General features: G+C 34.3%; 1 protein-coding gene across 3 annotated transcripts in view; it reads left to right on the top strand.

The window, feature by feature from the left end:
- Positions 1–22,446, top strand: part of LOC150104584 (ubiquitin-like protein 7) — a 107,469-nt gene that overhangs the window by 42,459 nt on the left and 42,564 nt on the right. For all 3 annotated transcript variants that reach the window (XM_090395213.1, XM_090395212.1, XM_090395214.1), the window contains exon 5: positions 10,120–10,177. In XM_090395213.1, the coding sequence (XP_090251339.1) occupies positions 10,120–10,177 (58 nt within the window). The remainder of the gene's footprint in view (positions 1–10,119; positions 10,178–22,446) is intronic.

Genomic DNA, 22,446 nt, shown 5'->3' with positions numbered 1-22,446 from the left:
GCATTTAGTAAAAATGGATATTTATTGTACCACTCCAACAGTAATAACTTAGGTACTGGTGTGGTTTCATACAAAAAACAAAGAAATAGTATAATTTATTTTAAAGAAATATCAACTAGAACAGCAAAACGGAATACTTTTTTCATTTATAAATATATATTTTTCTCGTGGAAAGGCTTAGACGTTGGTTATGCATTTTTTACTAAATAATTTAAGGAAATTACAACGTCAACCACGATATACATTAAAATAAATTTTAATATACATCAATATTTCGGCAACGTCACGTTGCCATTTTCAAGAAACTTAAGAACAAGACGTGCACGCAGGCACAATCCAGGCACTCGAAGGTGACCTTTCAAGCACCTTAAGCCATGAAATTTGGTCTATTTTATACGACATTTCGTGCACTGCAGCGGAGAAAGAATTTAAAAAAGTATGAGATCGACATATCAAAAAATTTGAAAATTTAAAAAAGAACTCGATCTTGAAACCATAACTTCCTACCGAAACGCTAGTCAACCTTACGTCATTTAGTGCGAAACCTGAAGCACTCGACGGCCGCGCACGTGGCCACAACTTCGCCATTGCGCCCAGAAGAATGCCTGCTGAAGATGTTATGATACGAATTGAATGCGGGATACGACACCTTCCAAACACGTCACAAATGATATTAGACTGGATGTGGTTTGTGTTCTGACCAAAGCTAAACCACCAAAAGCCAGCATGCCCAGTAAGGAAATTAAATCTCTACTAGAATTAAAGAAAAACAAGAAAATAATAATCACCAAAGCTGATAAAGGAAACGCCACAGTATTGCTTAACCAAAAGGATTACACAGGTAAGCTGAAAGCTCTATTGTTAGATCGGTCTACTTACCTCCCTATCGAGTACAATTCCACCAACTCACAAATTAGAAAAATCCACAGGCTCCTTAAGAAGGTCACTTCTTGGCCTGTGGAAATCGCTAACAAATTAAAACCATTTAACTCCATATTCCCCCTTACTTATGGACTCCCAAAAATACATAAGGAAAATGTACCATTACGTCCCATAGTGGATGGCATTGATTCCCTCATATACAACCTAGCTAAACATTTGGCCAAAGCTCTCTCACAGTATACTGGCAACACACCTTCACATAAAAAACTCAGCCCACTTCAAAGCCAGCATAGAAAACCTTACACTCAAACACACTGACATAATGGTCAGTTTTGATGTCTCCTCCTTATTCACAAATGTCCCACTCAAAGAATCCTTAGAGCTATTTCAGTTCACAATGAACTCAGGCTATTTTGTTTGGCAAGGAAAATTCTACAAACAAATAGAGGGGATAGCCATGGGTTCTCCACTCTTCCCACCTTTGGCCAACTTTTATATGGAGACTTTTGAAGAGAAAGCCTTAAACTCTGCCCCACAAAAACCAACCATTTGGCTTCGCTATGTTGATGATGTGTTCGCTATTTGGCCACATGGCTCCAATGCACTCCTCTGCTTCCTAACACACTTAAACAACCAACACCCCAGAATCAAATTCACCCTGGAAGAATTAAAAAACAACTACCTTCCTTTCTTAGACACACTAGTCACCCACCAGCCTGATGGAACCTTGGTTTTCTCAGTCTATAGAAAACCCACCCATACAGGCAGATACATAGATACATTCACCAACAATCCCACCACCCCTCCTCGCAACAATATGGAGTCATTAAGACACTACACAACAGGACTAAACTTGTCTGTTTAAATGACAATGCCCTAACTACAGAACTAAACCACATTCTCAACACTTTCTCAGCCAATGGCTACTCTCCCCAAAAAATCCAAAAAATGTTGAAACCAGTAAACCACAACCCCCCTCACAACAAGGATTACTCTAAATCCATCACCATACCCTATATCCGAGGCACCTTGGAAAAAATTACAAAATCCTAAAAAAACATGACTTCTTGTTACAGACCATATAAAAAAATGGCATCCCTTATCCGCTCTACTAAAGACCAACCTCACCATCCTAGACCTACCTGGTGTATACCAGATCCCTTGTAGCTGTAAGCTGTCCTACTTTGGCCAAACAGGCAGGACAGCCAATATCAGAATTTCAGAACACAAGGACTACATCCGGTTTCACCAATACAGCCATTCTGGTCTTGCTGACCATGTGCTGGATACCTGCCATAGAATACGGTGGAAGAAAGCCATGATAATACACCGTAGTAAATACAAATATGAAAGGCTTTTCATTGAATCAACTTCAGCCCTAAGAAATAATCCAAACCTCAACAAATTTGGCTGCATGAGACTGCCTCAAATTTGGGAAACCTACATCAGAAGACGTTCAGCCCAGTTGCCCAAGAATATCAACATTGCCCGCTAGGGGGCACCATCAGGACTTTAGGAGAAATAATAGCTTCCTGCTTCTTCCTCACTTACTGTTTGTTGTGCTTGCATGCACATGTTTTGTTCTTAAGTTTCTTGAAAATGGCAGCGTGACATTGCCGAAATATTGAAGTATATTAAAATTTATTTTAATGTATATCCTAGTTGACGTTGTAATTTCCTTAAATTATTTAGTAAAAAATATATATTTTGTTTATAAACAAAAGATATGAGATTAAATTTTTACAAGTTTATGTCAACTTCAGATCATTTTGAAGAAATTTTATTACAAATTAGAATAATCACTTAATCATGTTCAAACACTTTATTCAATTGTCATAGGTGAGCCGAAACGAAAACTAGAAAATAATCTAAATTCAAGGAGGTTCAGAATGGGGGTGGGGAGGGAGAAATGTTTGAGAACAGTTTGAATTTACTGAAGAGAAAAAAACTTATGATTTTTTTTTTAATAAAAACACATTGTAAATGGACATTGAGAAGTTTTATCAGAATTTCTAAATTTAATGAAATAAACTTTATAATAGCCATAGGAGACATATTGTAAATGATATTTTTAGCACAGAAAATGATCATTGGATGGTGAAATATAAATTATAATTTGAAGTGGGAAAATGAATTAGTAATGTAATTCAGTGCACTAAACGTACAGAATGAAAACTTTAAAAGAACAGCTATAAACTGCTTTAACCACCTTACTGGCCATTAAAGATCAAATACGCATCCTCAAAAGCTTCGTATCCATCATAAATTTCAATGTAATATCAATGGTATTACAATTTTAATATGCACTTCGCATCCATGGTAATGTGGACATATATATATATGTCCTGGCCGGTAGCGTGGTTAAAAGAGAACCAAAGTAACTGAATTAGTGAAAGCAGATAGTTTAAATGAAATTAAAAACTATAAAATAGTATAATTAATATTTCCCTGAAATATGTGGAAACATTTTTCACATATGAGATTTTTTTTTTTTTTTTTTTATGTGAGAAATGTTTCTACTATATATTTCAAGGAAATAAAAATTAACTTAATGGAAAACAATAACCATCAAAGTTAGAAAGAAATATTAAAGAATATTATGGCCTTTACTATGACAAAGTGATAATCATCTTATAGAAAAGTTGTGAATTAGACTAATAGTTAAAAAAAAAATTCTTGATCAGTTTCTGTGGTGAAATCTTGCCACAATAATATGCCATTGGCTATTTCATTACACCAAAGTGTATAACTTTAATAGTTTTAAAGTTAAGGGCATGTGATAATGACCTGATATTCATTATTACATGCCCCCACTTCCAGCTTATTCAAATCATTCTGCAAGTAGTGCATGTCAGTTGTATTCCTGATTATCCTTCGTGTCCTTACAACATCAGCAAATAGTTATATATTACCTGGTAAGTCCTTCCCAATATCCCAGTGACAAACATCATAGAATTGATTACCAAGAAATTATATCACATTAAGCTTAAAATGAAACTGTTGTAGTGTAGTATGCACAGAGACTACAGTGTGAAAGTTTTTACTCTTCTCCACATAGGTCATAGTCATTTCACACAGATACATACTCCTTCCTATTGAGGTGCTATAACATGTAATGTGGTTCTATTTTAATCTTTATTCATATTTTAAGATTGCTCAATTCTTTAATGAGCATAGCTGTAATGCTCTTTAACAGTGTATCTGAGCTGGATACATTCAAGTAGATTTTGTCTAAATTATTAAATATATCTTCTGTTTTAAAGCACAAAAAATTTTTCTACAAAATATTTATTTGTATAACTGTATTTATAAATATTTTTAACTCCAGAAACCTTTCATTTCTGAGATACAGCTTTTTTTTTTCCACGTTTTCTTTTTAGTGTAATATTTATTTTTTGTTTTTAGTCATATGGCTTCTCAAAACTCATATACTGTATATGAATCCCATCCACAAAAGGCTGTTAGTGTAGTACTTTGGTTTTGTACCTGTGAGTGGACTCAGATAATCTACCAAACATGGAACTTTTTCAGTTCACTTCAGCCTTCCAATAAGCAGGGTAAAAGTCACTCCCTAGTAATGAGTCATCTTTCACCTAAAGACATTCAAAAGCCATCCATTGGTTTTAGAGCAGTACATTAACCACATGGATATAACTCAATGAATCAGGTAATTGTAAAGAACTGGAATATGTTCAAGACTTGCTTGGAGTTGTTTTCAGTTAATAAATTCATCCTAAGCATGTGGCAGCTGGTATCTCTTTCATTGTTTCTAAGTCAAGCATTGATTTGAAATGGAGGGTGAGTTCACATTTACTGACTTGGCCAATATACATTTTTATTTTGGACCTGCCAACAAATGCACATGATACACATTGGCTTATCAAGAGGCTTTCCTTAGTTGTTGAATTCTGTGCTCCTGAAAGTTCATCCATTTTCATCGCTGCCTTTGTGAGCATGCCACAATTTCTGCACCACAAAATGAAGGTACCAGAAACTGAGGAAAACATACTGTGTCTGGTAGCATGGAATCCATCTCCTAGCACGTGGAGGAGATTGCACCTGAAATCTGTTCTCCCAAGCAGTTGTTTGGAGAATCCTATGAAAATTGGCTTTATCTATAGATTTTCCAATAGGTTCATGTATTTTTATGACACCAATCATAAGTCAGTGACATTAGTGTCATGAATTTATGGCAATCAGCTCATGACCAGTCATCGATTCAGAGGTGAGTCAATTTTCACAAGAGTAATATCAGTTATCATAATCACATGCGGGCTATTCAAAATCATTGGGGGGGGGAAACGGGAAACTCTATCCATCCTAAAGAGATGGATGAGACTAACCAATCAATCAGTTGGTCTAATAATTAAAAGGAAGATGGGATCTTCAGAAGTGATATCTCAGTTAGTTTAAAAAGACAGCTTGCCACATATCTTTAACATGTAAATCCCACTCACAAAAGGTTTGAAATATATCATACGTTAGTGCCCATAGATAGACTAAGGGTTAGGTACAGTAATCCTGCTCTAGAGATCAAACATTGAAATTTCATTCTAAAGAAGGAAGATGCATCTGTATCCTCTGACTACCATTCAATTACTGTTGCTTCTATTTCTCTTTCATAGTGTTAGCTAAACATCTTCAGTCATACATCCAACTTGATTTAAGGCAGAGAGCTTTCATCCTTGCAGATGGCTGTGCTGAGCATAGCATTATTCTTTTCTCTCTTCTCTTTGAATCCCAGTGCCAGCTTCGACTTCTCTTTATTGCATCCATCGATGGTCAGAACATCTTTGACAGTGTCTCCCTTTAAGCTATACTTCAAGCTCTGTCTGTTGAAAGATGTTCAGAAACTTTCCTCATCTTCATAACAGAGAATTATTCTACACCCTAGGTTGAAATTAATGTCCATTCCAGCACTTAGGGTTGTACTCTAAGTATGTGGTCTCTTTTCTAATTTGTTCAATTGTATAATTGATGAGTTTCTTTTTTTCTCTTCCAAGCCATGTTTGCTACTCTCAACATAACTACTGTTAATGCTATGGCATTTGCTGATGACTTATCCATACTCTCTATTTTTACAAAACTCAGTATTATTAGCAAAAATTACTTTCTGCAGCATTATAAATTAACAATGTTCACCAAATATATAATTGAATCCAAAAATATCCTATTATCCAGACTTTCATACAGGTTGGTATAGGCTTCAGCTTTAGATCTTGCTACTGCTACCTTAGCCTTTTTCTTTGCTTCTCTGTATTCTATCCTGCTATTGTCGTCACCTGTTTTACCTCACTTCTGCCTGGCTACTTTGCTTTCCCCTAATACTTTTTGGTACCTCGTCATTCCACCACCATGTTTCATTGTCCACCTTAATATTTCCTGTTGTCTGTCCCAACACCTCTTTCCCAATATTACAGATGTTTTATATTTGTTTTCCCATTTTCCATCTCTTATTGGTTCATTTTCAGCAATCATTGCTTATATTTTTTTGAAAAACTCTTCTCTAAAGTCATTTTGTTCTATAAGACTATTACACTTTTTATATAATGTTAGCCAAGTAGCTTTATTTTACCGTCCTATATGTTTCGCCAATTTTTCTATCGGCATCTTCAGGGAATACAAACTAGTAAGCTATATGACGGTAACAGATTAGGTTATAACTGATGGTTCTAATTCATACAAAAAATTAGTATTGAACGAGAATATGTGCGTGTCTCGAGAACGTGATTTATTCATTATGGCTCATGATGTAATTGTCATGAAAGTTCATTTCTTTGATGTTTAATGATCTGATTAAAGCTTTCCAAATTTCTGGTAAGGTTACACCTTGATTCTTGTTTAGGTTTTCAGTTTTACGGGCGACTGTAGCTGCTTCCTTGAAGGTTCTTGAATGGTAGTTATCTTCTATATAGGGCATAAGGCCCTTATCCCACTCAATGTGATGGTCAGTAGAGGCAGAGTGGCAAGAAAGGCCTGAAATGTCCTTGTCTGTTGTTTCCGACATATCCTATGTGTTCTTTCTTTCTCGTTTCAAAGCTTCTAGAGGTCTGACCTACGTAACTAATACCACATGAGCAAGGTATATTATATACTCCAGAGTACTTGTAGAATGGATGAGGATCTTTCGGTGATCTTAAAAATTTCTGAATAGTGTTGATTGGCTTGAATGCTACTCTGATATTATGTGGTTTTAGAAGGTTAGCTAATTTTTTGGAAATGTTGCTGACAAATGGAATAGTAATAGTACTGATGTATTCTACGTCATCACGTTGTCTATGTGGTATATCAGTCAAGAGAATCTGGTTGTAGAGTCTTTTTGGAAAACCATTTAAAGATAGTTCTCTGGATATTGTAGTTAATTCTGTTTATAGGTCATCCTTGTCTGTTGTGTACTGTATAGCTCTTTTCTTGAGCATATGGATAATGCTACGTGTGCTGACTTATTCATGGAAAATCTAGAAGAAAAAATCTTCTCCCAGATCATTCCAAAACCGAAAATTTGTACAGATATGTGGATGATATCTTTCTCATTTGGGATCATATGAAAGAAGAACTAATGGATTACCTTAACCAAATCAATAGTTTCGTTTCCACCTTACCATCAAATGCGCATTAGAAATTGAAAAAGATGGAAAACTGCCATTCCTTGACATCCTAATAAAGAAACAAACCAATAATAGTATCAACCTATCTGTATATAGAAAACCTACAAATACTGGACGTTACTTACCTCCATTTCAACTCGTCTCATCATATAGCTCAGAAACTTAGCATTATCCATATGCTCAAGAAAAGAGCAATACAGTACACAACAGACAAGGATGACCTACAAACTGAATTAACTACAATATCCAGAGAACTCTTTTTAAATGGTTATCCAAAAAGACTCTACAACCAGATTCTCTTGACTGATATACCACATAGACAACGTGATGACATCCAATACATCAGTACTATTACTATTCCATTTGTCAGCAACATTTCGAAAAAATTAGCTAACCTTCTAAAACCACATAATATCAGAGTAGCATTCAAGCCAATCAACGCTATTCGGAAATTTTTAAGATCACTGAAAGATCCTTATCCATTCTACAAGTACTCTGGAGTATATAATATACCTTGCTCATGTGGTATTAGTTACGTAGGTCAGACCTCTAGAAGCTTTGAAACGAGAAAGAAAGAACACATAGGATATGTCAGAAACAACAGACAAGATATTTCAGGCCTTTCTTGCCACTTTGCCTCTACTAACCATCACATTGAGTGGGATAAGAGCCTTTGCCCTATATAGAAGATAACTACCATTCAAGAACCTTCAAGGAAGCTGCTACAGTCGCCCGTAAAACTGAAAACCTAAACAAGAATCAAGGTCTAATTTTACCAGAAATTTGGAAAGCTTTAATCAGATCATTAAACATCAAAGAAATGAACTTTCATGACAATTACATCATGAGCCATAATGAATAAATCACGTTCTCGAGACACGCACATATTCTCGTTCAATACTAATTTTTTGTATGAATTAGAACCATCAGTTATAACCTAGTCTGTTACCTTCATATAGCTTACTAGTTTGTATTCCCTGAAGATGCCGATAGAAAAATTGGCGAAACATGTAGGACGGTAAAATAAAGCTACTTGACTAACATTATATAAAAAGTGTAATAGTTATACATAATAGTCAAGAAAAAATTCCAATCATTTTGTTCTAGTTTCCACCATTTTCTTTTGATGATCCCTTTCACTTCCTTCTGTTTTATTCCTTTTATTTCCACTTCGCAGAGTAAGAGCCTGTGCTGCTTTACCACTGCCATTCCTGTTCCATAGAATCCTTTACCTCCTCATTTATTCTCTTCCGCAGAATGTATATAGTCCACATGTGAGTAAATCTTACTGTGGTAAGGTAGTTTGCTATAGAAGGTGTTCAATATAGCAAGATTATCTGCCATTGAAAAGTCAACAATCCTATCATGTACTGAATTCATATCTTCTTTGTATTGTCTCTTTACTTTCATTACTTTTGCCAACATGGTGATTAAAGTTTAACACACACAAAGATTCATTCCTCGCTTTGTAATCCTTATTATGCATTCTAGGTCTCTCCAAAAATTTCCCTTATCGTCTACTTCACAACAAAGTGCATATACACTCACCTACAATATACAATAGGTCAAAAGTGACCTGTTGTACATTGATCAAATATTTTATACTTAAAAAGAATTGCACAGTATTTCATTACTAGCAGTAATGTGAGCTACTTGGTATTCCTGTCAGATTACGCTGGTCAACAGATTAATTTTTTTGTAACTGAAACTAATTTAGGTGATTCTAATGTATTTTGAGCTGCTAAATTCAAATTTGTAATTCAAAAAAATTCATCATATAAGTTTTTTAAGAGATGATTAAAAGTGCAAACTCATTTACACTTCTCGTATATTTTTGGATTATTCTGTCTTGATTAAGTGAGTAATATTAATAAACTTTTAAGTTATCATGTAATAGCCCTCTTCTTCATCTTGTGACTTGCATTAGTTAGTAGATAATATTGTATTCATAGTACACAATGTATATGACATGAATTGAAGAATATCATTGTTGCACCTGCTATGCCTAATATAATACTTTATTAAAAATGCACCAATAAATAAATATTATTAAAAAGAAAATATGATATATATTCATGATTACTTTCTAGCCAAGCAGGCAGATAGAGTTTAATTTTTTAAACATAAAAATGTTGTGAAAATGATCAGAAACTTATGAGAATATAACTGCACAAGTTGTCTCAGTATTGCAAAAATCTGTATCTTTTAAGATGTAAACTTTGTCTGGGAGTCTATATAATTGCTTTTGATTATAAGTTCATTGATAAAAGGCAAACATATAGTCTCCTGTACAGAGTTTGTGCCTTATAAATAGTAGAACACCAAAAAAATTCTTTCTGAACACTGTATCGATAGCAATTGTGATCATTTTGAAAAACTTTGTTTCATAAGGAGGACATTGTTTCCCTACTTGGCTATAAAATAATTATATATTTATTAGCTGTTTTCTTTAGTAGATATCAGTTGTTAAATGAACATTTTCTGGTTTCTGTTTTGCCACTGATAAGTGCACTTAAGTTATTTCTGTAATATGCGTTATTTCTTTTTATCCAAGGTGTTTAGATTTATTTCCACATCTGTAAAGTTTGCGGCAGTCAACTCATTTTTGTTTTTTGTTTTTTGTATTTAGCTATACTTCAGGATCCAGATTTATTGTTACTGTTGGCAGATCCAACTCATATTCACAGGTAATTAGCAAAATGTATATTTGCTAATAATATTTGAAAAAAGAATATGTGGACCTCTGTATGTTGCAACAGATATTCACCCAATTAATGATGCCTCCCAAAATCACTTACAACACTTATGTTTAGCAAAACTGCATTGTAGTCAAGCCATTTTAATTGTATTGCCCTAATTTCATTGATAATATGACACTGTCTCATTGATTATTTAATCATTAAAGAAGTAAAGTTAATAATTAGCAATAAATGAGTTTTTGCAGTTTGAATGGCGATAATTAAAACTTCTTTCATTGAAGTTTTTTCAACTACATTTCACACATGCTTTTATTCTTTTTTGATAAGTTCCTATTAATTAGATTATAAGTAAGCACTTTTGTTGTTAGTTGGTCATTTGTAATGGAAATGCTTGCATATATCCAGTTAACATTCACTTAATTCAGTCTTTTTTTTTCACTTGTAGCACAAATCCCTTTCCACGTTTAAAAAAAAAAAGTACAACTTTTGGTTGATGGTAAAATGAAGCTAACAGTTTCTGATTAACATAATTTTTTACACTATGTGGTCTTTATACCAAAACAGTGATAAACATCTCAAAAACATAAACCTCAAGCTTGCAAAAAATTTTGTAAATGTAGTTACAGAAATACTAATAAATACCAAATGTTTGCATTACAATCTGTGAGCTATTGTGTAAATATTTGTGTATCCTGACAACCACTTACTCTCACATCTTCAGTCAATCTGTTATTGGCTTAGTATAGCAAATTACAAATTTCAAGAGAAAGCTGTTTCTTTTCTTATAATTTTATTAATCCTACTCATAGTACATTATGAAGTAGAAAATGGCTAATGTGTGTGTGTGTGGATTAGATAATAATCCTGCTCTAAAGACTAAATATTTTTCCCAAGCCACTTCAAACTTAATAAGCATAAAGCATAACAAAAACAGTAAGCAAGGTGGATGTCTAAACATCTAGATGAGATATTCAGTCTGATACTGAGTGAAGAAAATTATTTCACTTAATGATGCTCACAAAACACCCATGCCACAATGGGATTCAAATGTACATCCTATGAGTTTGATAGCAGAAATGCTATTTTACTGACATTCTGTTGATAGTAGGCAGAGAGAAATTTATGAAGGATTTTACTTAATTTTCCTGATGTAAACAAAGCCAGGTTTTGCCTTAGTTGGAATATCAGTATAGGGATTTAAAGAAACTGAAAGTGATAGAAAGAGATCCTCACTCAGACTGTTTGCAAACTATTGGATGATGAAATAGCTGTTTGTGTTGTGGCTAAAATCAAAAATATCTTAAGATCTAAAAGTATTATTGCTCATGGGGCTAGATTAGTCATGTTTGTTGATCATGACTAATCAGTAATGTAATCAGTCTCCATCTGGTCAGAATTTGAGTTTAAGAATTATCTGTAAATGATAGACAATTAGAATTATCTGATGGGTTTTATAACCATAAAGACAGCTCACTATTCTTTCAATTGTTATTTTTACTGATGAAACATGTTTGTTTTTATTTAAATGATGATTAATAAGCATTCTGAAACTGGCCCATGAATTACTGGACAGGTTTTCATTCATGAAAGAAAAATTATAAGATTGTTTTTTGATTCTGAATGGAGATAACTACTTGCAGTTCATATTACAAGAAACTAAGTAATCACATAGACATGATGTCATTAGTAACAAAATCAGTAATGAAACATTATACAAGGTAATCTGGGTTTCTGAATAGTATCACTCAAGGATCGAAGCTAGATAGCTTGGAGGAGATTTTCTCATCGCCTGAATTCAGTAAATTGACTGGGACTTCTGACTCATCCAGTCCTCACCTTTTTGGAGTGTCCCCATTACTAGATATCTATCTGGATGCTCAATGAACAAGAATGGACTGATAATTCAGAACTTGGCCAACCAAAAAATTGTATTCTCTGCTGGACCACCATACCAACAAAGTGGATTCCAAAGGGAGGAAAACAAGGCTGAGGATGTCCTAAAAGAAGATGGAGTGACGAACTGTCAAAATTTGTGAGAAATGAGTGGTCACCACTATCCAGGAACAGAGAAAGAAGGAACTGGAGGAGGCCTTCGTCCAGCAGTGGACTGAAAATGGCTTAAGAGAGAGAGATTGGCTTAAAACTACATGCAAATATGATATAGTACAACATGATCAGATGTTTGACTAAAATTTCACTCAGATAAACAAGGCCATTCCTTGGTTGTTTTCAACATAGAAATCAGGATGACATCTACTGGGCAGTCTCAAGCTGAATAGAATTGAAAACTGGCAACTATCAACATTAGAAGAATCTAAATAAAGATGACAAAATTAGGATGATAAAAACTGATGCAGTGCTCCTAAATAGGATGTTATATTTAGGCGGTAGCGATCAAGGAAAAGAAGTAGCAGCAGTATTATTCAACGTTAAATATGAAGGAAAACTTCTTGAATGGCTAGAAATTTCAAGTAGAATTATATGGGCAAAATGAGAAATTGTACATTAAATTTGTGTTTATGACCTCACACAAAGTTCTAGTAGGAAAGAAGTTTTGGATTTTTTTTTTTTTTTTTTTTTTTTTTTTTTTTTTTTTTTTTTTTTTTTTTAGAAAGGGAGGACAACTGGTTCTTGTTAGAAACCTAAGCTGCACAAAAAATGAATATCAGACACGTAGAAATGCCATGATAAAAATTTGAGAAAATTGCAGAAGCTAATGACAAGGGTGTAAGTACTTGCTGGAATTCTGTTCAAGGAGATATGAGTTAGTCATTACTAACATCATGTCCCAACATAAAAATGTGCATACATTTGCATGAGGAGAATTCACAAGACATAAGAAAAGCATTATTATTATTATTGCTGATAGTAATATCTTCACACTGATTGATTCGGGAATATATACAGGAGATTTGAAATACGCTAACCAGCCAAAAACTGCAGGTTCGAATCCCGCCATGGGAATGTGTGTTTGTGATTGTCTGTGGAAATACTAGTGGCGGTGGTCAGCGATAGATGGCGTTGGTGTAGTTGCTGTCAATTAGTGGATTGTGAGTGGTGGAGACAGAGTTGTAGAGTAGATGCCCTCTTTCTCGATGAGTCTTTGCACTCCCTGGAGGTGACTAATAATAAACTCTTAATTATTTATATTTTTGAGCAGCATAAACATGAGTGTCACTAAAAAGAAAAAAAAACACATATATATATATATATATAAATTTCTAAAATAAATCAGTCAGAAATATTTTAGAGGTAAATAGTAGATTAATAAATGTATTTAATCTATTTCAAAAAAAAAAAAATATATATATATATATATATATGTGTGTGTGTGTGTGTGTGTGTGTGTGTGTGTTTAGAAACACAATATTTGTTGAGTAACCTTCTAATTATTGTTCTCAGTTATTATGCATTGTAAAAGTAACCATTGTAATTCTTTCATATTTAAGCATTTCTGGTTGATTATTATCTACTTAAGCTATCTTTCACGTTTCAGATTTTTTCTCGAGCATTTTCTTCCTCAAATATTTAATAAGCATTCTTGATTGCATTTTTCTTGAATATTTTCTACTACTGCTATAACACTGCTTCTGCCTCTCTCATTTAACGACATCTCAAAGTGGTTACTCTACATATCCAGAATCTCTCTCTCTGTACACACACACACACTTCTGGTATTATATTTGGACTGATTTCTCTCTTAATCCATATAAATTCATTTCATGCCATTTGTAAACTGCCTTTATCATCTCAGACTCTTTTTACATTATTTTTTTCTCTAATTCTGAGCTGTTCAATAACTTAAGAAGAATTTGCAATGTTTGTGATGTTTTTCCCCACATTCTTACCATGATGATTTCCCATGACTGGTGTAAAATATGGAAGGTATTCCCCCCCTCCCATAGCTTAGCATTCTTAAATTTTTCTCTATATTCTTTCAAGTTACATGTTGATTTGCTTGCCAGGAACTTTCAATACAATTTTTTCCTTTCTGGGTGTGCTTCTTTGACTTTTGAAATCCACTATGAAGTTTTGATTTTTCTATCTTGATAAACCACTTTGGCTTACTTGTTAGATCATTCAGTGTGTTTTTCAGAATTTGCCACTTTGTCTTCAGGATTTGGTTCGTTTTCAACTTTCTCATTTCATCCCCCCCCCTTCAAATACATTTGAGAATGCAGTTCTATTTGCTTTGATTTAAAAAAAAAATTTTTGCTTGTTTTCTTTTCAGTGTAATATTTATTGTTTTGTTTTTATTCATGTGCCTTCTCAAAACTCATATATGAATCCCATCCATGAAAGGATGTTAGTGTAGTACATTGGTTTTGTACTATGAGTGGACTTAGATAATCTATAAATCCTGCTCTGCAAGTACCGAGCATGGAACTTTTTCAGTTCACTTTGGCCTTACAAAAAGCAAGGTAGAATTTTTTTCATAGCCCTTTCAGGATAATTTGCGATTTCAGGATAATTATGCACAGATTTGATAATTTGTGTGCATAAATTTGGGTGCCTAGGTTTCTTCCGGTGGAAGTGATAGAAAAGATTCAGAGGCAAGTAATTAAATGGTGACTGGTTTATGAAGTGATCTCTCTGAAGATAGACTGAAGGCATGGGGTTACAAAGTTCAACTAGAAGTCTCTCCCTGGTGATGAAAGTCATCTTCCACCTAAAGACATTCAAAAGCCATCCATTACTGCACTGGGATTCAAATCAGTATCCTGTTGATTTGAATTAACCACATGGTCAACCAGGCTGAGCAAATGGTGATCACTTCCTGTTTCTGATCTCATAATTGTTATATGGCAAAATGTATTGACTTACATTTAGTTGTCACTTGTTTTGTACAGGTGAGAAGAGTGCTATAAGTGTAAGTTTTTTTTGCTTTTTTTAAATCCCAATCCCTCATTACAAAAGCTTGGCAATCTATTGCACATTTAATATATGGGTCTTCTGAGGGTTAAATAATGGAATCACTGTAGTGGTCAACATGGAACATTTTTCAAGTCACTTTAGGTCTTCCTTAATCAAGGTGGTGATCTCACATTAGGCACTGAAGTTACAGTGGAACCTACAGCCTGCTTAACTGTAGGTAAGCAGGCTGTAGGTTGCTTAACACAGTACCTCATGGAAGAATTGATCACACTTCAGTCGACTCACTCTAACCAACTCACAGGGACCACAAGAATGGTTTGCTATAGTGCATTTCCTTTTGAATTGCACTATGCTTAGGAATTTTGGATAGTTTATTATTATTATTATTACAGATGTATATATCTCCATGGACCAGTGACACATCACAGGAAGAACACACAAACCATTATTGACACAATTAATATCCCACTTCTCCTTAGCCCACTGATAAAGCACATGACTGCCTCTGGCAATCTGTACCACTCATTTCCCACTCTCTAAGCAAAAACAAATCTGATCCTTTACACCCTTACTAATCACCTCAACTTCCAGGATGATTTCCATTGTTTGTTTCCTTTCTATCAAGTCATGTACTGGAAAATTTCTTCAACATCTGCTCTGTGAAACTTCTTTAGTAACTTATGTTTCTATCATTTCCTCTCTTTTCTGCCTTTTAGTTGAACTTTGTAACCCCATGCCTTCAGTCTATCTTCAGAGGGATCACTTCATAAACTAGTCACCATTTGATTACTTGCCTCTGAATCTTTTCTATCACTTCCACCAGAAGAAACCTAGGCACTCAAATTTATGCACAATACAGACAGTTCTTGACATGTAAATTTGGGTTTACAAATTATCCTGAAAGGGCTGTGAAAAAAATTTGAGTTATAAAAATACTTACTACCATGCACATTACTTGCCTGCCACCTAACAGCAGTCATCCACAAGGTAAGACAGCCTATGCAGTGCATGCATGCACCTTGCTTACTGTTCAAAACAAATTACTGCGTATTTGTATTAATACACTTGTAATATTTAGTGTTTGTGTGTACTTGAGAACCAAGTAAAATCATGACCAGACGATAGACTAGAAGCAAAAAAATTCATCTGGAGAGGAAAATAAAAAATTATAAAGAAAAAAAAAAATCATTATCTTTCAAAAAAATTCTGTACAGGTGCATAATGTGTTCTGCTACATATTTAGAAGATTTTGAAGTTGATTTTTGTGCTGCAGCAAGCTGTGAAAAAAATTTTATCATAAGGTTCCTCTTGCTATATGTGCAGGCAATATTGTTGAATGTTATGCTTCTGTAACTTAATGCTTTTTAATGCTGTAAATTTCTGGATAATGCCAGTAAAGACCTTTTTAACGTCAATATGACGATGGACAAAGCATTTGAAGCAATTAGGAGGATGGATCCTAATGCCTCATTCTTAAAAATCCATTGTCAACCTGTTATCAAGAGCTTTATGAATAGAAGAAAGATGTCATTCATCTCTTGATAATTTCATACATAAAGTTGAACAGCCAAATGAAACATCTTTATGTTCCCACCCACCCACGAAAGGTTATTAGCAAACCTATAGCACATTTTGTACCATAGGTGGGCAAAGGATTTTTTTATTTTTATCAATTTTATATATATATATATATATTTTGTATTTTTAATTTATTTTTACATAGTCCAGAAACCTGCTCTAGAGACCAAACAAGGAACTTTTCCATGCCATTTCTATTTCCCTCCAATAAGCAGGACAGTGGTCTCACACCAGGTGATGAAATTCATATCCCATTTAAATGCTATTTCTGTACTGTTTAGATTTGATGCTTTATTGTATTATTTTGCAGTAATAATTACATACTAAAATCTAATTTGTGTATGCTCCTGTGAATGAAACTGACAGAAATAACCTTTAAGACATTAATGCACTAATGCTTTCATGTACTCTAAACATGTAAGCAATAGGGGATAATTTTTTTCATTCCTGCATACAGGCAAATCAGCTGTAAGAACACACACAATTTACAGACAATATATATTAGTGGTGAGAGTAGTAGTAGTGGTGCTGTGTAGAGGGAGGATTAAGTAAGTGAGATGATGAGTTGTAGTGGAGTAGTGTGCTCTCCCACAATGAGTCCTTGGAGGTGTCATGTAATAATAATAATTAATGGGTTGCATGGATTAAATTCAATTTACATAGTTTGTGGAACATGTAAACAAGGCAGGAATGGTCTGTAGTCTCTAGATGTGGTCATATAAAAGAAAGTATGATAAAGAGGGGAATATAGTGATATTGTATTGCAGTGTTGTTGTAACAATTATGTTTAACAAGTATTGTTACAATTAACAGTTATATCACTATAATTATTATTATGGGCGACTCCAAAGAGTCCTTAGACTCATCGAGGGAGGCCCTAAACATCATGTCCATCACAACTATTCACAAATAATGTAGTGTTATTGTCATATATTGCAAATTTTGACATGCAAGGGTTTTGCATATCTCAAAAACCTTTATTATAGACTGCATGGGAAGTTTTACATAAGGTCAGATTTGAGTCTTATGTAATGTGGCAGTACCACTATATGTATGTACTATGTTGAAATAAGTATTGGGACAGTACTGAGCTAGAGTTTATTTACATGTTTACTGATTTTCAAAAAGTTTTATTTGTATGTATTAACAAAGTGTCTATTTCCCTTTTTGTCATCATCATCAAATTCCTGCCATGTACTCTCAAGGGGTGTACAGGATATGACAGTACTACATGAAAAAATTACATCATTACTAACTTCCTATCTACAATTTTCCTCCAAATCAGTCTGTTACTTGTCAAGACTCCAACATTATCAGATCTTATATTTCTATCGTCTAAGGCACTTTGTACCGTATCAATCCACCTATATCTCGGTCTTCCTCTGGGTCGTTTTCCTGCCAACCTGGCAGAGAACACTTGTTTTGCTAATCTTTCCTCTCCCATTCTATTTAAGTGACCATACCATCTGAGATTAGCTCTGCTAACGCATTCCTGGATGCTGACAATGTCAAGTTCTTTCCTAATATCCTCATTTTTAATATGATATTGCCATTGATGCCATCTGTTCACGCCTCTAATCTTTCTCAGGACTCTCATATCTGCGGTCTCTAGTCTTTGGTCAAGTGTTTTACTTCTGACCCAGCTCTCAGATCCATAAGTTAAAATTGGTTTGAACACAGTCTTGTATACAGCTAATTTAGTGTTCCGACTAATTTCTTTCTTATTCCATATGAATTTATTCAATTGACTTCCCACGATACCAGCTTTGCTGATTCTGTTGTCTATTTCTATATTTAGTTTACCATCTTCAGTAAAAATTGTGCCTAAGTAGCTGAAATGTTTTACTTGTTCCACAGGTTCTCCATTCACAACACAGTTGACATTTTCAATGATTCTGCCTATTTTCATTGTCTTTGTCTTTTTATTGCTGACCTTCATAATATATCTATTACAACAGCTATTCAATTTAGTCAGAGAATCTTGCAGACTTGTAGCGGATTTATTTAGAAGTATAACATCATCCGCATAAAGCAAAGAGCTGACATTAACATCTTCAATTTTGATATCAGGTTTAATACCACATTCCTTCATAATGTGATCCATATAGATAATGAATAACAGAGGGGATAATGTGCATCCTTGTCTCACACCAGATTTAACATTAAACCATCTTCCTGTACTTCCTTCAATTCTAACTGCTGACTCACAACTCAAATAAAGACTAAGTATTGCTTGATATAATGCCCCATTGACACCATATAACTGCAGTGTATTGAATAGCTTCTCTCTTGGCACCTTGTCATATGCCTTTTCCAAATCGACAAAACTTAAATACAGATCTTTGTTATATTCCCATGCTTTCTCGACTATTTGTCGTAAAGTGAAGATCTGATCCTGACAGCCTCTATTTGGCCTGAATCCAGCTTGTTCTTCACCAAGCTTTTCTTCCACAATTCTTCTCAACCGTTTCTCAAGTATACTTGCATAGATCTTGCCAGGAACACTCAGTAGGGAAATACCTCTGTAATTCTCACATTCAGTTTTATTTCCCTTTTTATATATGGGTACTATGAGAGCTCTACTCCAATCATCGGGAATTCGTCCCTCTGTCCAGGCTTTCTGAACTATGCAGTGCAGCCACTGTAAGACTCTTATACCACCATACTTCAGCATTTCTGGTCGAATATCATCTACTCCTGCTGCCTTTCCACATTTCAAGCCTTTGATGGCTTTTTCTACTTCAAGTATGGATATGTATTCCTGACTGCATGCCTGGTCAGTGTTTCATTTAGCAGTTTTTCAAAGTAATTACTCCATACTTCAAGGATATCTTTTTCTCCTGTTTTCATTTCACCTTTATCATCTCTAATTCCTTTTACAGCACTCTTTCCTCCATTCCTAAGCTTCTTCAACAACCTCCAGAATATTTTGCCACCTTCTTGATATTTATTTTCTATATTCTTGCCAAAGTCCTCCCATGACTTTTGTTTAGCTAGTTTTACACACTGTTTAGCTTTCTTACATTTGTCTCTATATTCTGTAAGAGTAAAAGCTGCCTTATTTGCCAGGAACTTTTGATATGCTTTCTTCTTTTCCTTCACTGCCTCTTTAACTTCCTGTGTCCACCAGGAAGTTCTGATTTTTTTATCTTTGCACACAACCTCACCACATGCCTCTCTGGCAGAATCAATCAATGTTTCCTTCAGAGTTTGCCACTGAATCTCCAAGGTTTGATTCCTGTTCTCAAACTCTTTCATTTTCTTTTCAATAATATTTCTGTATTTTAGTCTACAGTTTACATCTGAGAGCTGCTCAACTTTTATTCGCTTTAAAACTTTCTTACATGTTATTCTTTTCAATATGAAATTCAATTTTATCCTGCTCAAGACTAAATAGTGATCACTTCCAATTTCAAATCCTCTGTACACTCTGGTGTCCTGCACCAGGGAGAAAACATCACTATCAACAACAACATAGTCAATGAGACTTTTCTTATTCCTAGCCTCTTCTCTCCATGTGAATTTGTGCACATTTTTATGTTGGAACATGGTGTTAGTAATAACCAGTCCATGTCCTGAGCAGAAATGCAACAGATATTTGCCATTATTATTAGCTTTGCTTTTTTCTCCAAATTTTCCCAAAATATTTTTGTATGTCTCACAATCATTTCCTACTCTACTATTTAGATCCCCAACAAGGACCAACTTTTCCTTTTTCATTGTGTCAGTTGCTTTTTCTAAAGCCTCAAAAAATTCCTCCACTTCTACCTTAGTAGAACCTTCTGTGGGACCATAGGCACAAATAAGTCTCATTGTCCAGTTCCCCATTCTCATATTTGCCCACATTACTCTACTTGAGACTGACTGCCATTCAAGAAGATTAGCCTCGTATTTTGTGTTGAATACTATGGCTACTCCTTCTTTTCCTTGATTGTTATTGCCTGAATATAACATTTTGTATTTATTGCTCAGAAAGATCTCACCAGTTTTGGTCTTTATTGTTTCAGTCACCCCTATTATGTCGATCTGGTACTTATCTAATTCCTCAGCTAGCTCCATTTCTTTGCCATTCAGGCTTCTTACGTTGATAGTACCGATCTTTAACTCTGGTGATGTTGAGTTGGGGTTTGTTTTCAGATTTGTTCCAGTAGCTGACTTTTCGCTGTTCGCCCTGGTTCCCTGGCGAAAACAACGGGGGCCTTGTTTAATCGGGTGACGCCCCAGCCGGAATGAAATTTTGTCATGTTGTACCATCATTTTTTATTTTGGTTTAACCAATAAGAATACAATTTGGTCGGCTAAATCCCAAATTGCCAGCCCATCCTCGTTCGTTCAGTATCTAAGTAGATACCCAACAGGGTGCACCACAAGAAGGTGAGGATTGGACATTAGGTCAGAATCCCTGGTCGGTTCTCCGCATTCCTTTAAAGGCTATGTGGAGGTCTCCTCTCAGTTATACATCTTTGACCCTTAAGCACCCCTGTTATCATAAAATGATACATATTGTTATCAATAGTATCATTTTTTTTAATTGTTTTTAAATCAGATTTGTATTTTAATGTACACTGTCACTAAACAAAACTTTGTAAGCAGTGAACACTAATTTGCTGTCATTAAACTGTTAAATACAGGTTTGGCAACCTGGACTTGAATATTCAAGGTAACTTAAATGCCATTCAATGTTGCTAAATCACAAATGAATCAGTGGTTATTAAAGTAGAATACTCATCTGAAAATACACAGTTATTTTATTTTTCCTTTTGTTTTCTTGTTTTCTTTTATAAAGAGAATTGAAGCCTCATTCATAGATTATACTAAAAATTGAGAAACAATTTTCTTTTATATTAGTAATGCAGAAAAGAAAGTAATTTCATTCCAGTAATTGGACCACATTTTTTTTTTTATTAAGCTAAAGCACAATATAGAAATAAAATCCGACAAGTTTCATAAGTTGTTTGACTTACATCTTCAGGGTTAAAGGTAACAATGTTTAAAACAACAAAAAAGAGAAATTATTCCAAGAATTATTCCAAAAATGGTGTACCAAAAATACATAAGATAGGTATTCCCTTAAGACTGATAGTGGATGGAAGAGACTCTCCGACCTCTAATTTAGCAAAACATCTCACCAACATGATCTTACCTCACACAGGAAAAAAATTCACATTTTATTGAGAAGGTAAAAGATATTTACATTGGACCTTCAGACATCTTAGGAAGTTTGGATGTTATCAGCCTATTTACAAATGTTCCAAGAAACGAAACTGTGAATCTCTTTCCTCCGGACATCGTAGATCTTTATAAACATTGTATAAATAATACTTTTTTCATGTATCAAGACAAATTTTGGGAACAAAAAGAAGTATTGGCTATGGGCTCTTCCCTCTCTCTGGCTTTAGCTAACCTATTTATGGAAAATTTTGAAAATAATGCTTTAATCAATTATCATAAAAAACCAAAAATTTGGCTTCGCTATGTAGATGATATTTTCATCATATGGCCAGGAACCACAGATGAACTCATGGCTTTCAAAGATTACCTGAATAATTTTTATAAGAATATAAAAATTACTTTAGAACAAGAAGAACTTAGAAAACTTCCTTTTCTTGACATCCTATTAGAAGTCAATGAAAAAGATAATAAACTTTTTCTCAATATATAGAAAACCCACCAACACAGGAAGATTTCTTGATGCAGCCCCACACCACCGCCACCACCCTTTGCAAAAAATAGGTCTAATAAAAACCCTGAGGGACAAAGCTTATAGTATTTCCAGTACAAAAAAACAGAGAAATGAAGAATTG

The sequence above is a fragment of the Typopeltis vanoorti genome, chromosome 7, assembly GCF_054136105.1.
Source record: "Typopeltis vanoorti isolate ZY-2024b chromosome 7, IOZ_Tvanoo_1.0, whole genome shotgun sequence".
Classification (NCBI taxonomy): domain Eukaryota; kingdom Metazoa; phylum Arthropoda; class Arachnida; order Uropygi; family Thelyphonidae; genus Typopeltis; species Typopeltis vanoorti.
Note: the sequence above shows the minus strand (reverse complement) of the source record. Positions and strands in the feature narration are given on the sequence as shown.